General features: G+C 27.4%; 1 protein-coding gene across 6 annotated transcripts; it reads right to left on the bottom strand.

The window, feature by feature from the left end:
- Window positions 1-109: 109 nt before the first annotated feature.
- Window positions 110-15,471, bottom strand: LOC122851875 (high mobility group protein DSP1-like). Of its 6 annotated transcripts, none has more exons than XM_044151370.1 (6): window positions 14,439-15,471; window positions 6,085-6,836; window positions 3,543-3,764; window positions 2,440-2,606; window positions 2,175-2,349; window positions 110-915 (listed from the first exon to the last, which is right to left on the bottom strand). In XM_044151370.1, the coding sequence occupies exons 2-6, from the start codon at window positions 6,736-6,738 to the stop codon at window positions 793-795; spliced, it is 1,341 nt and encodes a 446-aa protein (XP_044007305.1). In that variant the 5' UTR covers window positions 6,739-6,836; window positions 14,439-15,471; the 3' UTR covers window positions 110-792. The 6 variants fall into 6 exon arrangements, with proteins under 6 accessions (XP_044007305.1, XP_044007306.1, XP_044007302.1 ...); XM_044151371.1 differs by lacking the exon at window positions 14,439-15,471 and adding an exon at window positions 7,196-8,298 and having other exon boundaries at window positions 110-1,684; XM_044151367.1 differs by lacking the exon at window positions 14,439-15,471 and adding an exon at window positions 7,196-8,297.
- Between the last annotated feature and the right edge of the window lie 544 nt (window positions 15,472-16,015).

Raw genomic sequence — 16,015 nt, 5'->3', positions numbered from 1 at the left:
TTCTAAATCAATAAGATTTATTTATTTTCTTCTCGATGTTTTACATTTTCCGACATAATATTGTGGTTTGTTCAATTTAACTTCAATTAATTGTTTATTATTCCTTGGATTTTTTTTTTTTTTTCTATTTTGTTTTAATTCTTACCATCATTATGTTAAAATACAAATGTTCACTCATACAATTAAGCTCTCACTCGTTACTTAGCGTTTTTATCTTTTTTTATTTTTCACCGTCTTTTACAACTTAATAATCTTCTCACACATGCACACACAATTTTTTTATTTTTTTTTGTTTTTGTTTTTACCATCATCTATAATCAAAATTGTTTATTTTATTTTTTTTTTATTAATTAACATAATGAAAAAGGACGTTGATGGTAGAGTTAAGAGGGATGGAGAGATATAGAGAGGACATACTTGGGAGAAAAAAGGAAAAAAAAAAAAAAAATACAAAAATTAATATAATAAAGATTATTTAAGTTTTTCGGTGGAAATAAAATACTGAGGAAGAGCAAGAGATAAGGAGATGGATCATTATTATTTCGAATGCTAATTGTTTATATTAAATTTTTTTGTAAGTACGCCAATGGTGTATGTACACACAGTGAGTTTTATTATTAATATTATTATTATTTTTATTTTTTAATCCATATTATTTGAATTTTAACAATATTTTATTTATTTTTTATATTTTTTATTTGACATGCTTCTATTGGAATTAAACAAATTATGAAAATTATTATCAATTTTTAGAGATGTTTAATTTGTCGTTATTTATTATAATGTTGCGATTCAATCATCATTCTCCTCAGCGTCATCTTCTTCAGCATCTTCCTCACTCTCGTTTTTAATTGCATTTGGTGTTGCTCCCACTTTCGGACCATCCATGATTTTCTTTTTGTACGCAGTCATATCCTTTAATGAAAATTTTTATGTTCCACTATTAACCGCCAGGCACACATTTATGTGAGACACATTTGACGTTTTTTTTTTTAATTTCAATAATTACTTTTTTTTTTAATTTTTTTTTTTTTTTTTTTTTTGCTGTAAGCATTTTTGTATGTGAATTTTTGAAATACGATGTCAAGTTGTGAAGCAACGAAGAAAATTGAAAGTAATGTTTTCGAAAATTAATATTTTTGTATTGTTCATTGTCGAGTTTTAAACAAGAACACAACAAGACAATAAACAAAAAAAAAAAAAAAAAAAGTTAAATTTTCTTTTTTTCTCATTATTTAAATAAAAGATGATTCTTTTTGACAATTCTGACTATACAAATTTTTCATTTTCTGAAAACACTTTCTTTCTTTATTTTCTTCGTCTTGTTATCATTTTGAGATTATTATTTAATTAATATTAATTATATTATAATTAATCGTTATTTAATAATTTTTTTTTTTTTTTTTTTTTATTAGCTTTTCGCTACTCACGCCGATTGATGATTTTTGATCGTATTTTTTTTTCTTCTTTTTTATAATTATAATATCATGTCTCAAAGGTTTTTATTGTTTTTAATTTTTTTTTTTTTTTTTTTTTGGATTTTCGTATTTTTTTTTTTTTTATTTTTTCATTCCTCCCTCGCGAGAATAGCACTCTCTACTGCTTAGTGACTTATTTATCGAAATTCTGATCATAAATTATCTTCCAATCCTTTCTCTTTTTTGTTCTTGTATGCTGTCGATTCCTTTAAAAAAGTTATATATTTCTCGATTAAAAAAAATTAATGCTTTTAATTTAGTTTTTAACTTTTGCAATAATATCTATATATATGTATATATATTTTTTAATACTTAAATTATGTTTTTGTTAGTTATTATATTATTTAATAAAAATATTTAATTTTATAAATTAGTTTTGTTAGTCACCCAAAATTATTAAATTTTAATTTAGTTTTTCATGTTAATAAATGCTTATTATCATTTAAAAGCAATAGACCGGATTATTTTTATAGAAGCTTTTTTTTTTTTGTTCTCTGAGATTTGTTCTCATTGTTAATTATTATTATGTTATGTTATGTTATGTTATGTTATATTATATTATACTATATTATATTTTGATGATCAAAAAAATTATTTAAAAAAAATGGTTTATTTAGATAAATTAGTTTAATATTATACTTAAAAAAAAAAAAACTTTGTTAGTAAAAAAAATAAATTTAAAAAACAGTAACATACCCTTTCATATCGAGCTTTATCTTTTTCTGCCATTGCTTCGTATTTGGATTTAGTTTCTTGATCAGCATCAGACCATTTTTTTCCCAATTCCTTGGCGATATCACCAACACCATATTCAGGATTTAGCATCTTGACCTTGCCACGTTCATCATTGCAAAACCAAAAGAATGCAGACCTTTTTAAATAATAAAAACAATTAGAAAATGTTTAACTGACATTTATAAAGATTTTTAGTAATTTCTGTTTTTTTTATTTAGATCCTTACAATGATCTCTTGGGTGCATTTGGATCTTTGATTTGTTTACGTTTTTTTCCTCTTCCTTTTACATTTTCACCTTTGGGTGGTGTGTAATTCTGCATTTCACCATCGTATCTTATCTTGTCTTTCTCAGCCATTTCTTGGAAACGCTTTTTTTCTTTATCAGACATTGTCTAAAAACAGTAAATAAGAAAAAAAAAAAACCAATTAATAAATTACATTTTAATTAAAATTGTAAATAAATATAAAATATTATATTATTAAATAAGGGTTTATGTTTTATGTCTGCTTCGCGATCAATTTTTTTTTTACTATTAAAAAAGAGGGGATATAAAGTCAAGATGGAGAAAATTGGTAATGGCTGGTGCACAGTAAAAGGGGTGTTTGTGAGAGGGGAACCAAAAGGGGTGGTAAATGGATAGCGAGGGGTGGAAAGAGGTAGACTTGGAGAGTTGGTCGATAGACAGAAACAACGGGTGAGGCATTTCCAACCCTCTACTGAGTCGATAGAAAGTGAACCAAGCCTATTCATATTTTTATTTTTTAAATTATTATATATTTAATTTTAAAAAAGAGTAAATGATTTTTTACTTTTTTTTTTTATTTGCCAAGAAAATAAAATAATGTCGACCTGTCATTACATCATCATTATCAAGAAACAGGTGGGTTAAAAAGAAAGCCGCAAATAATATATTTAAAAAAAAAAAACCGAATTATATTGCTTTTTTTTTATTTTTTAATGTTTCAAGAATGAAAAAAGAAATAAATAAATGAAAAAAATGCAATTTTTTTTTTTCTGTTTATTACTGGGGTTTTATTACTACTATCGTCGAGTTTTTTACGACTCGAAAGTGATGGATAATAATGATTATTAGTACTATTATTATGAATGTTACTATTGTGGATTTTATGAGTTTTAAAAAATTTATTTTTTTTGAAAAAATCAAGTCCCGAGACGAAATTTTAAGTTTTGAGACAATTTAGAAATAGTAATCCATAAAGATTTTTGATTAATTTTTTTAATAGTACAATAGTACTAAAAAATAGTTAATTAATAATTGAGATGAAAAAAAAAATTGAAAAATGATTATTTTTGGTGTAATAATTACCTTCCACCTCGAAGCACATTTCTTGGAAAACTCTTGGAAAACAAGATTTTCATCTGGATGCTTTTTCTTGTGCTCGTGACGGCATGTCTGTACGAAGAAGGCATACGCGGTCATTCGCCCCCTCGGTTTTGTCTCATTTGCCGTTTTTCCTCTCGGCATTTTGTTTAACTGAGCGTTATTTTGCTGAAGATTATTTTGTTGTGGCAGCTGTTGTATCTGATGCTATTTGTTGAAACAATAAAAATCAAATAAATAAATAAAAATCTTTTTTTTTTTTCTTTCCTAGTTTTAAAATAATACCAAGTAAAAAATTATAACAAAAGTGTCTTTTTTTTATATTTATATATATTCAATATATCGATTATCGAAAAATAATATTTATTCAAGTGAAACGTAATTCAATGATTATAATTATTTATAAATTTTAATGTGATATTACAATTAATTTGTATTTTAATCAATTTTGAATGGCTTTGAAAGCTTTCAGAAGGTCGAAATGAAAAATTAAAACCAGTATATACTTTTTTCTTTATATGTACCTGAATCATAAAAAAAAAAATATATTTATTTATAAAATATGAAAACGATCAGCTGTTTGTAATTAAATATAACATGAAAAAGCTTCATGGGGAATAATAAAGTGTTTGTTAGAATAAAAAAAAAATATCCAGGTGTTGACATATTGTCGTTATGATTGATAGGGTTGATGGACATAAATGAACGACCTTGACTTTACAAAGCCACGACATTCGTCACGGAACAATAAAAATATCTCATACATACATTTCTTTAAATGTAACACACTCATAATAATATATCAATAATAATAATCTTTTTTTTCTTCGTTCTCACCTCGATGACAAATATTAATAAAGTTTTTTTTTTCATATATGTTAATAAACTTTGGAATTTTTTTTTTTTGAATTTTATAATGTTGGTGAACTTGTAATAAATAAGTACGCTGTCATTGACAATGACTCACATGATAAATCCTCAAACATTTGAATTTATAATCAATCAAATTGTTGAAAAATTAATTAATTTATTAAAAACTATAAATTTTTAATAAATATATATTTTTTTTTGTTTAATTTAAAAAAAAAAATGTTTGACATGGAATTTTGTATATGGGGAAAAAGGTAATCAGACAGCAGTTTTTTTTTGGTATTAATTTTTAATTATAATGGTATGTATATTGAGGAGGGAAAATCGGCGCGACGCAGGGGGGAAAAAAGAGGCAGCGAACCGCGCGCGGGCACGACCCGGCTTTAACCAGAATCAATAGCGGCCGCACACGCCGATGGCGTTGTTGGAGAGAAACAGCTTGTGTCCATTAAAATGAGACAGAGAATAAAACGAAGTAACGGGCTGTTGAGTCCAAGAAGAAAGTCCAAAATACTTGGTATTATATATATATAATAAATTCATATGAAACATAAAATTTTAATTATTCAAATAATAGTTTTAATAAAAATCGAATTTTAATTTCATAATTTTGTTGTCCGAAGACGATGAAAAAAAAAATTGTTAATTTTCAAAAATAAAACTAATTTTTTGTACAATTACAATGTTAGTTATATTTTACTCCGAAATTTTTTAAATAAGTTTAAAAAAAAAAAAATTAATAAAATAATATATTGGAAAATATAATAATAAGCTGATGAAAAGATTAAATTGAAGGTGAAAAGACGCTCAGAATTTTTGAAATAAAAAAAATAACATAAAAAGATACAAGAGCGTCCTGAAGGCTGGATGTAGGAGATAGAAGGGAACAAGATGAACAAAAAAAGTGAGACGGAGAGAATGAGAAAAGAAAGAAGCGTGGCTGACCCCGAGTGAGGGAATAACCGGTATCTGGGGCCCCTGTACACCTTGCCCGTGAGGCGATCCATCGGGGCATCGAGGGAAATACAATTTATAAAAAACGGAGAAAAAAAAAAAAAAAATGACCAAGATGAAAAAAAAAAGAAGAGGAACACACTGCCACGAGGGCCCTAGTATTACCTCTCTACAATATAAAAACGACCAGTAGGCCCAATTACAATTTACATGTATTCTTTTTTTTTTTTCTTCAATATATATTTATATTTACTTTTCATGGTAAATAAAGTTTTAAATAATATTTGTCAATATTTGGTATCACATGCTATTTGGTATTTTTACTTTTTGGAGCAAGAAAATTAGTGAATCTTGTTTTTTCTCTCTTCCTTGTTAAAGAATCTTTCTCAACATCCCCAGCACAAGTTGTGAAGAGAAAAGAAAATGGATACACACATACACACACTCAATTGAACAAAAAAAAGTGGTTCTTAAATTAAAAATTATCTTTGCAAAATAATATTGCAAAGAAAATATTGTTTCATTATAAAAGCAATTTTAAGATGATGATAGATATATATTTTTATTCAATTTAAAAGAAAAAAAAAAAAAATGATAAAAATATTGTTTGTTTCAATAAATAATTGAAGTAAATATTCGAGTTATACTGTTATTAAATTTGTTCGTTATTTTTCTGGATGGTTTATTTTAAATAAAAACATACCGCTGCAACTTGATTAGACGTTTGTGTTGATAGGTGTTGAGCACCCTGCATCTGATGAATATTATTTTGTCCAGCATCCATAACACCACCGGCATACCACCATTGTTGTACACCAGCTTGTTGATTTTGTTGTTGTTGCTGCTGCTGCTGCTGTTGTTGCTGTTGTCCAGCGTTACCACCATTACCAGCTTGATTAGCACCAGCACCAGGCTGTTGTCCAATTCTATAATCATAACCACCTCTCATACAACCACCAGGTGATGATGTTGATACTGGACTTGATTGTGCACCAGTTGTTGCTGGATTTTGAAAGCTAGATGCCATTTTATATGAAAATAATTGTTGTGTTGCTGCTGCTGTACTTCTAACGATATCTTGATGATGTTGATTCAATTGTTGTTGCGCTTGTTGTTGTGCAGCAACAACAGCTTGCTGATTCATTAAATGTTGATGAAGCGTTTGTTGTTGCTGTTGTTGTTGTGCTTGAGCTTGTTGTAATTGTTGTTGTTGTTGCTGTTGTTGTTGTTGTTGTTGATTTGCTTGTTGTTCGGCATTCAAACCTGACCACCAGGCACCATCTTCACGATTACCAGGGCTCGGCGTTCCCCAGCCACTGGCTGCAGCTGCCGCGGCGACGCGGTGATGTTCCGACATGTCACGCACGTCTCCGTCTTACAATATCACCCTGACACCAGGGCGCTTATTCCAACGATTAACGAAATCACTTTTGTTATCTATATAAAATATCTCGTCTAATGTCGAGATTATTATTTTTATTAATCAAACTGCCTGTATAATTTTTTTTTTTTCAAGCGAAAAAATAAAAAATAAAAATACCAACGAAAAGAAAAAAAAAGCCTATTTTATTTAATTTTCATTTTTTTTTGTTTTAAATCGAAATCTTGTATATTTCAATTATTTTACTCCATTTTTTTATTTTTTACTTTTTTGATAATCAAAAAAAATAATATCTACTAATTAAACTACTTGAACGAACGAATGAGGGGAAGAAAAAAAAAAAAAAAAAAAAACGAAAAAACGAAAAAACAAGATTTTTTTTTCAATTCCTAAAAAAGAAGAAAAAAAAAATTAAAAAAATGGCCACACTCACCAATGGTTTAAGGCTACTACGGCCACACCACTGGACACATCAACACGCGCGCACCCTCGCGGGTTTTTTTCTTACTTAATATGCACGCCCGTTTACTATGTGTATGTGTATTTTCCATACGCGTGTGTATATACAATAATGTATATGGGAAGAAACATTCACAAAAATATATGTATATATGAAAAAATAATTTTAAAAAAATGCTAGTCAAATTTTATACTAATATTTAACAAAGATCCAAAAAAGTTAATTTTTTTATTTTTAATTTTATTTAATGAAATTGACTTTCTAGGTAAAGTAAAAATAATAATTAAATGAGGAATATTCACATGCACACCACTTTGTCACCGGTAGATTGTCGAGACGCGAACAGCAGGGGTGGGGTGGTGGATAGGAGAACACAGTGGGAAGGGAAGGGAATTGCTACGTTTCTTCTTCGTATTCGTTATTATTTTTTTTTTTATTTTTTCGTTTTTATTTTTCGCTCCCTTAATTTTTTTATTTTCTTTTTTTTGTTAAATAAATTTTAAATAATAATTCACCAGCAAAACGTTGTATTAAATATTTTCTTCCTTCCTTTTAAAACAATTTTGTATTACGTCAGATGTATATTTTTATTTTACAATATATTGTTGTAGCACTGATTTACTTTATTTCAAATGTAATAATATTCCAAACACACACAGTTGTAAGACAACAGTAACACTGTAGTAGCACGTTTTGTAAATTGAACACGATGATATTGATAAATTCACCCGGCAAATAACTTGTTTATTCGTTTTCTTTTTTTTTCTTAGTAAGTATGATTACTTGTTATTATCTTCTTGTACTCACATGTATTATTGTTAAATAATAATATATTAATGTATGTATGTTGAAATAGGTAATGGTACACCAATATATTTACATATGTATGTATATAATATATATTTCAAAAATAAAGAGGCAAAAGAGAAAAAAAAAAAATAAATATCGCGTTATTGTGAATGGAAATAAATATGTACGGAAAAAGAGAAAACACACCGTACGTACGTTATACTTTGGGATGCGGTCTACTCGACGCTACGCTCAACGGCTGCTCAACGTTCGTTCGGCAAGGTTCGGTGGCAAGAGGCGGGTGGCGGTCATGAGGGGAAGGGGCCGGCTTGCCCCTTCTTTTCTTTCTCACTCTAATATCCCCTCTTTTATAATTCCCCTCGACCCTAAACCTCTGCCGCACTTATTTCATATCCCCACTATAATTTTATTTATGTGGTTTTTTTATACCCCAACTATTTTATTCTGTGCCGAACAACGTTAAGCAACCCCATCTGACTTTCCTTCTAATTTCTAAATTGCCTGAAAAAAAACTCATTTTTTTTTTCTATTTTATTCTTTTAAAAAACTCAAACTAGTTTTACTTATTTTGAGCAATGTTTTTTTTTTTTTCATTTTAAAAATAATATGTTTCATTATTTTAAGTTATTAAAAATAATAATTTGATATTTTTATATTTTTATAAAGGCAAAAGCCCGGGAACAACGCGGTTAACGATGCCAGTAAAAAGTGGGGAGAATATAAGGGAAATAAGGGAAGAGAGATATTATAAGTTGCGTGCGCATATTTGTTTCGGTTTATTATATTACGTTCTTTCTCGAGGTTGGCCAATGCTGATACAGGGGAGACGATAGCAACATTACTGGCAAAGAGGGGTATTGAGGGATGAGAGGCGCCAACAAGCGTGAAAGAAAAAAAATTAAATAGCGGGGGAAATGAACAAGGTTGCCACGTCGAGCTTTCACCAGGCACTTCACAAAGGACTGTCCGTTTAGATCGGGCAATAAATGTGTGGTGGGGATTGCAGGGTAAGTTATAACGAAAAAAAAAAACGTGGCAACGCTGGTTGACAACCAATGAAAAGGACCGAAGGAATTGAGAGCCAAAGAAAGGAGAACCTTGCTTCCGCCCCAACATTTTAGATGTGAGAACGGTGTGTAAGCGGGGAAAAATAAAAAAAGAAAAAATGAGATTTATTATGACTGCGCGCCAAGCACGACAAGGGACTAAGAGAGAGGGGCAGAGGAGAGAAAAAAATAAATTTAAACAAAAAAAATAACTTGCAGAGGGAGAAGGGTTCTACCCTTGAAACTACCGAGGTCAACTTTTAGGCAGGGATTTTATATGGTTGAAAAGAGGACAATAGACTTTTTTAAACCACCTTTTTCTATTGTTTCGATAATTTTTTTTTTTTTTTTTTGGAGTTTCACTTCCGAGTTTAGCTCGAGGTCATATCTGTTTTATCGACGGATTAGAATTTACAAGTTTGCCGCCTTTTTTCGGAGAAAAAAAACATCTGGCTTTGTTTCGGAGCAGTTCATTTTTACTCTATTTTGATTATTGTTATTATTATTAATTAAATTAGCTGGATATAAAGTAGCGAAATTTGAAATATTTTTTGATTTGGTGTTGATATTATAAACAAAAATTAATAAATAATATAAATAGTGGTGTAAATAGATAATATAAATATATGAATATCATTATAAACATACACGTTTTATATATAATATATGCACATTTTCAAATAAAAGAAAAATGATGGAAAAATTTGAAAAACAAAATTAATGAGAATATATTGCTATGAGTCGAAGGTTTTATGGAATAGGAGGTTGGTTTGGTTGTACGAGTAAGGAGGAAAGAAGAGGTAAAAGAGGAACAAGGGGAAACTGAAAACTGGCGTTAGGAGGACGCGAGAGGATATAACGCGAAGAGTGAGTGAGAGGAGGAGAGAACCGGGTCCGGGTCAATAAGACGAGAGTGAGATGGCGATAAAAACCCCGCATTCCCAGGGCCGTGGTAGATACAAAATATTTGGTAGAAAAATAAGCTAGCGTTAAAAAAAGAATTATCATTTTTTAAAAATCAACTTTTGAATTTATAATTTACTTATATTTACATATATAAAATATTAAAAATAAATAAAATGATTGACCTAACAAATACGAAAACATCATAAACATATAACTTTTTTTTCTTTTTTGTTTTTTTACAATTATAAAAAAAACGGATATAATAAGATAGTCTGAAAGGTGGTAGTCAAAAATTGCTTTCTTATCAACTGGTATATTAAAAATAGAAAATAAATAAAGCAGATGGAGGACAATCAATAATGAAATATTAAGTTATTTGATGCGAGAATAAAATTTTAAAAAGCAAGATTATGGTTAATATTTGATTAACCATATAAGTATTAAAAAATAAAAAACAAATTCGAAGATTCAAGAAATGTAGATAAGAAAAAAACAGAAAAAAAAAAAAAAAAAAATTATTAATATTATTATTAATAACAAATAAAAAAGTTAGACGAGAGGGTAAAGGTGAGGTTTGAGGTTTTATTCGCGTTGCCAAGAGACGCAGTAGCCGATTATAACCGAGGCCATGCGATACAAACCGAGGTAAAACGATCCTTCACGAGTGAAAGGATATGACTGTGCGCAGTAATCACCACATACTTTTATGCCAACACAACCCTTTTTTTAATTAATTTTTTATTAGAATTTTTAATAATGATTATTATTTTTTTTTTTCAGTAAATTTTTCAAACGTTATTATCAACTCTAAAATTATTCATGTTTTTACAATGTGTAAATACAAAAAAAAAAAAAGAATTGCTAATGAGGAAAAAAAAATTACATGTACAAAGTTGTTTAATTATACCTATTCAACTTTTTTTTTTCAATCAACAAATCAATTATATTTCCATTCGGAAAACTTATCTGAAAATTTTACAGAGGAACGTAAAGTTTTTAAAAATCATTATATATATAAAAATGACACTAAAATACGGGACCATACGGTATGGAATAAAGTAATTTATAACCCTTAGGGTGGAACCAAAGAAAAGGGTCGTTGCCACGCTGCAATTTATGTCTGCTATGTGCAGCCGGCTTTTGCGCGAAATATTGAGTTAACCCCCTTCTTTGCTGGTGTAATTCCCCTCTTAATTTTATGACCTTCAATGTGTGTCCCCTTGTAATAATCATAACGTAAAAATAGTACTACAATTTTGCAAATACATTGTTATTAAAAACAAATTCAAGTATTATTTATATATATAAAATAGATAAAAAAAAAAATACACTGCATTCACAACTAGTGACAGTCTATATTCTTTTTTTCTTTTTCTTTTTCAATCTTTGAAGAAGTAAAAAAGGTCAAAATTTAGTTTTAAATTTGTTCTCACAATAATAGGGTTTTAAGAAAAAAAAAAAAAAATGACCTGACAATTTGTAAGGTCGAATAAAAAGATCAGTTAAGATAAAAAAAGGGAAGGACAGTGGTCAAAAGGACCATGCAAAGTTATCGGCACCAATTACCTCGGTTCATCCCCCCAAAAATATTTAACAACCGCTAGGGAATACAATACATGTATATACTTTTATACCTGATTAAAATACAATACGAAAATTTGAAAAAAAAATACGTTTTTTCATTTTTAATTTTTTTTTAAATAGACAAATAATTAGCAATTATTAATCAACAGATAAAAATAACTTCAAATTGAAGTTATTAAAATATATAATAATAAAAAAAATATAATAAATTAGTAATTGGTTAGCAATTAATTCACTAATGTAAATTAAAGCCATTTATATCTAAAAACCTATAATTAAAAGTATATGTGAAATATTTTCATTTTAAATTTTTCTTATGATAATACAATATAAAATATTTTCATCAAATAAAGATGGTTCATAATTTGACAATAACATCAAAAGTGAGATTAACATTTAATTTAATTTAAATTGTTATTTTGAAAAGATTCAAAATCACATTTACAATTAAGATAATTTTAAAATTTTAAAAAAAAATTTGATTTATATTAGACTTGTATAATTGTTATTTTCTTTTTGATAAACAGTAAGAGAATGGCTCGATGAGGTTTTAACGTTCTTACGAAACTAACCAGATAGATCGGTTTTCTGAAGTTATTTGACATGGTACTTGTTACTTTATCACTTTTTCTTTCTCTATTTATCTTCTCACAGCATATGTTAAAGTTTCAATGAGGTTTTTTTATCTTGGAATAAAACTGCAAATGCATTGACCAAGACAATATTGTTCTTTGTTGTTTAGTCAATGCAAGTACATATGCTGAATACTCAACTTACTCATTTATTTTTTTAACTTGCTACTTTCAAAGATTGTTTCATCTAACAATAAAAAATACCAGATATTTTTTTTTTAAAAAAACATACACAATTACATTTAAAATGAAGACAATATTGTTATGACCCAATGAGCAAAAGTCTCGTTTTGGTAAAATAGATTGTTTTTTGTTTTAAATATGCATACGAATGTCAATCAATTAAATAATTAAATTTGCATTAAGGGCAAAAAAAGGGGAAAAAACAAAATCTGAAATCAATAATTACAGTGAGACTTGCTCAGATGGTAAAGTAATTCGCGCAATAATCAAGTCTCAATAAAAAAAATATATTATTAAAATGTAAATAAAAAAAAAAAAAAAACAAATTGCAATTATAGTCCAATTTACTTTTTAAACAATTATACTTGTGTGATAAGATTATCAGCACTTTGTAAAATTTGATTTTGATAAATTCAAGAAAGTAATTATAGTCTTTATGTGTAATTACAAATTTAATTTAATTGAAAAACTTTCAAAGGAATATGTAATTGTTAATTTTCGTTTAAAATATGACATGTATTTAAAGGTTTCAATATCATAATAAATCATTTAAAATACAATAAACTTAATTCACTTAATAAAGAAAAAAAAAAACAATTTGATTTTGGAGTAATATCAAAAATGCTTTATAACCTCAAAATATTAAACAATTAAAATTTTCGAAATAATAATAAATAACTTTAACGAGGGAATTTGAAATTAACAATAACAATATCCCGGATGTAAATGCACCTGCATAATTACTATGAACAGTGTCGTAATATTTTTAAATATGAAAATAAAATATTAATAATAATTCAGTTATTATTTGTGTCATAAGTTTACTCTTTGGCTTCAAAGCATTTGAAGAAATATACAACATGAGAAAAATCATGTTTTATTTTTCTTTATTTTTATCACTTTTTGTTATATATTTTTGTTATGTATTTGTTTATCATTTAAGGTAAAGCGAAAGTTAAGAGGGACTTATTTTTCACGAATGGCCGGAAGCCAACTGTTGGCGTCAGGACGCTCTCAATCACATAGGAAGCTTTTATTTAAAAAAAAAAAAAAAAAAAAATCATTATTTTGTCGAATAATAAAAATCATGAGTATAAATAATCAATAGTTTAGTAGCATTATATCCAAACAAATGTATACGTTAAATGGCGACGACTGTCAACAAAGAACTAGTCATCAAAATTGATTATTCTTAAAAAAAATAATATATATTCGATAATCGCATAAAAAAGACACTTTTATTATATATATTTTAAAAAAAAACAAATAATAAATTCTTAAAACTAATTTATCATTGTTAATTAATTTTATAATAATGTAACAATTCGCATGACAATATGACAAAATGTATTTTTTTATATTTAAATAACAGTAATAATATTATAATAATAATGATATTACAATAACAGCAATGCAGCGCTTTCAATTTTGGCGCGCAAACGCTGACTGGTATATTCCAGTAGTCAGCCATTTTTGTTTCTAACCCGACATAATAACTCACAACTACATACAAACACTATATATATGTATATATAAATATATATATTATTTTTTTTTATACACATAGTAATCATGTGTTTCACATTCCAAATCATACATGTCTATATATAGACTGAAAGAAAATTATTTAATTTTGTTTTCTATTTTAATGTAAATATATATTAAATTCAATCATACCTTAAAATCCAATTGGAAAGTATTAAAATAACACTAAAAATATATATAATTTTATCAAACACTAAAAAAATAACGTTCAAGTACTAGGATTGACGCGATGAAAGACACACACGAACGTTTATCCCGGAAACTTTCAGCCTAGTCCCATCCCTTCCCATGAGCATCAACTTCGTGTCCGCCCCCAAAAAAATCCGCCCTTTGTCCTTTCAAATATTCCCCTCCTGGTTAAAATAATAATAATAAAAATACTAATAATAATAATATCAACAAAAAATAATAGTAAATATAATAAAATACCCTATCAAAATTTTAACTAAATTTAAAAATTAAACTAACAACCATCCCATATCGACAAAAATAAACAACAATCAAACTTACAGAATCAGTGGTGTTTTTGTACTTTTTTTTTCCAATTAAAATAAAATAATAATCACAGACACATTAGAGATTAAAAATGGCGCACAAAATGCAAGATATTCTGAGGCGACGCTTACGTGTAAACACAGCGACGTACGCACTTATTTTGTCAGCATCTTGCCGTTTTTTTTACTCTTTTTTATTTTATTTTATTTTTCTTTTCCCCTCCTTAGCGCTTCATGTCACCTTCTTGATGCTTCTGTCCACTTTACCCCCTCTTGCCCGTCATTATCAAACAAAGATGGTAAATAAAAAAAAAAAAAATAATAATAGTAATAATATATGGTCATTCCGAGTAAAAAAAAAAAAAAAAAAAAATTATGAATTCCAATATTCGAAAATTAAACACAAATTCACTCGGCACAACAAACGGTATATTGTTGTTTTTTTTTTTTTTTAAACAGAAGAAATAATCATTAGTTGTTAATTAGATTGTTTATTGTTGGGGTTGTTGTTGTTGTTGTTTATTTTTTTATGGAGTATATGCATCTGTGTCGGGGGTTATTAATGCACACATAAATTTATTATTATATAAATCCCTGAATAAAAAAAAATGCCCAGACCTTGTGGACACGTAATGGAGTCGAATGGACGCTTCTAAGCGTGCGACATTTACCCACACACACACACTCTCACACATACAGATATTATATTCTGATATATCTAAAATGTAATAATATTAAAAATTATTACAAATATATTATTGACAATATATTAATACTGCCATTTTATTTATAATTAAACACACATATCACTTTATTTTATTATAGCCATTACTGCAAAATATTAGAGTAAATTTATTGAGATATCAATGGACAAATTATATGACGTTATTATTAACAATGAAATAAGGCAGCCATTTTCAATGGATGACTGTTTTATGTTTGGTAAAAAGCGAGAAATTTTTTTTTTTTTTTTTTTTTCAAATATAATTATTGTTACCAAGTCACACTGACATAATATTTAACACTTGAGAAAAAAAGAAAAAAAAAAAAGAAATTTTATTTATCACGCATTTTATTTTTCGGAATAAATTAAAATGCATATGAATTTATGTTTTATCTTAAAAAAACACAAATAAAACCACGGCCACTACTGTCGTCAATCTCAATAATAAATCACTAATTATTACATTTTATAAATTAAAAAAAATAAAAAATAAAAATACACTCGCGTTCAACACGTTTAACATATTTTGATCATTTTTTTTACTCGTTCACACTTATGCATATAAATGATCTCTATTTTTTCGTAGAATTGAAACGGATTTGTCATTATTGTCATGCGAATAATTACTTGAAAAAAAAAAATCAATGAACAATAATAATATTAACACAAAATTATGTTTAATTAAGATTATTATGATGAAAATAAAATATTTTTTTTTATATTTTTACTTTTTTTTTTTTTTTTTTATATATATTTATTCTCTTACCTGGACAGTTGGCTCTACAGCTAAAAGGATTCTCTCGTTGCTTCGAATAACGCAGGGCCCCACGCCACTTATGCGGTATACGTCGTATAGCATACAGAAATCA

Source organism: Aphidius gifuensis, linkage group LG3, assembly GCF_014905175.1.
Source record: "Aphidius gifuensis isolate YNYX2018 linkage group LG3, ASM1490517v1, whole genome shotgun sequence".
Lineage (NCBI taxonomy): Eukaryota > Metazoa > Arthropoda > Insecta > Hymenoptera > Braconidae > Aphidius > Aphidius gifuensis.
The sequence above is the reverse complement of the archived record's forward strand: the minus strand, read 5'-3'. Positions and strand labels throughout refer to the sequence as shown.

What these genes read in the sequence shown, in the direction of transcription:
- LOC122851875 (XM_044151370.1), bottom strand. Translation starts at nt 6,738, where the DNA reads ATGTCGGAACATCACCGCGTCGCCGCGGCAGCTGCAGCCAGTGGCTGG. An exon ending in CGTCTAATCAAGTTGCAGCG is followed by an intron (nt 3,765 to 6,084) that starts GTATGTTTTTAT and finishes TTCAACAAATAG; the next exon opens with CATCAGATACAACAGCTGCC. An exon ending in AATGCACCCAAGAGATCATT is followed by an intron (nt 2,350 to 2,439) that starts GTAAGGATCTAA and finishes TTATTTAAAAAG; the next exon opens with GTCTGCATTCTTTTGGTTTT.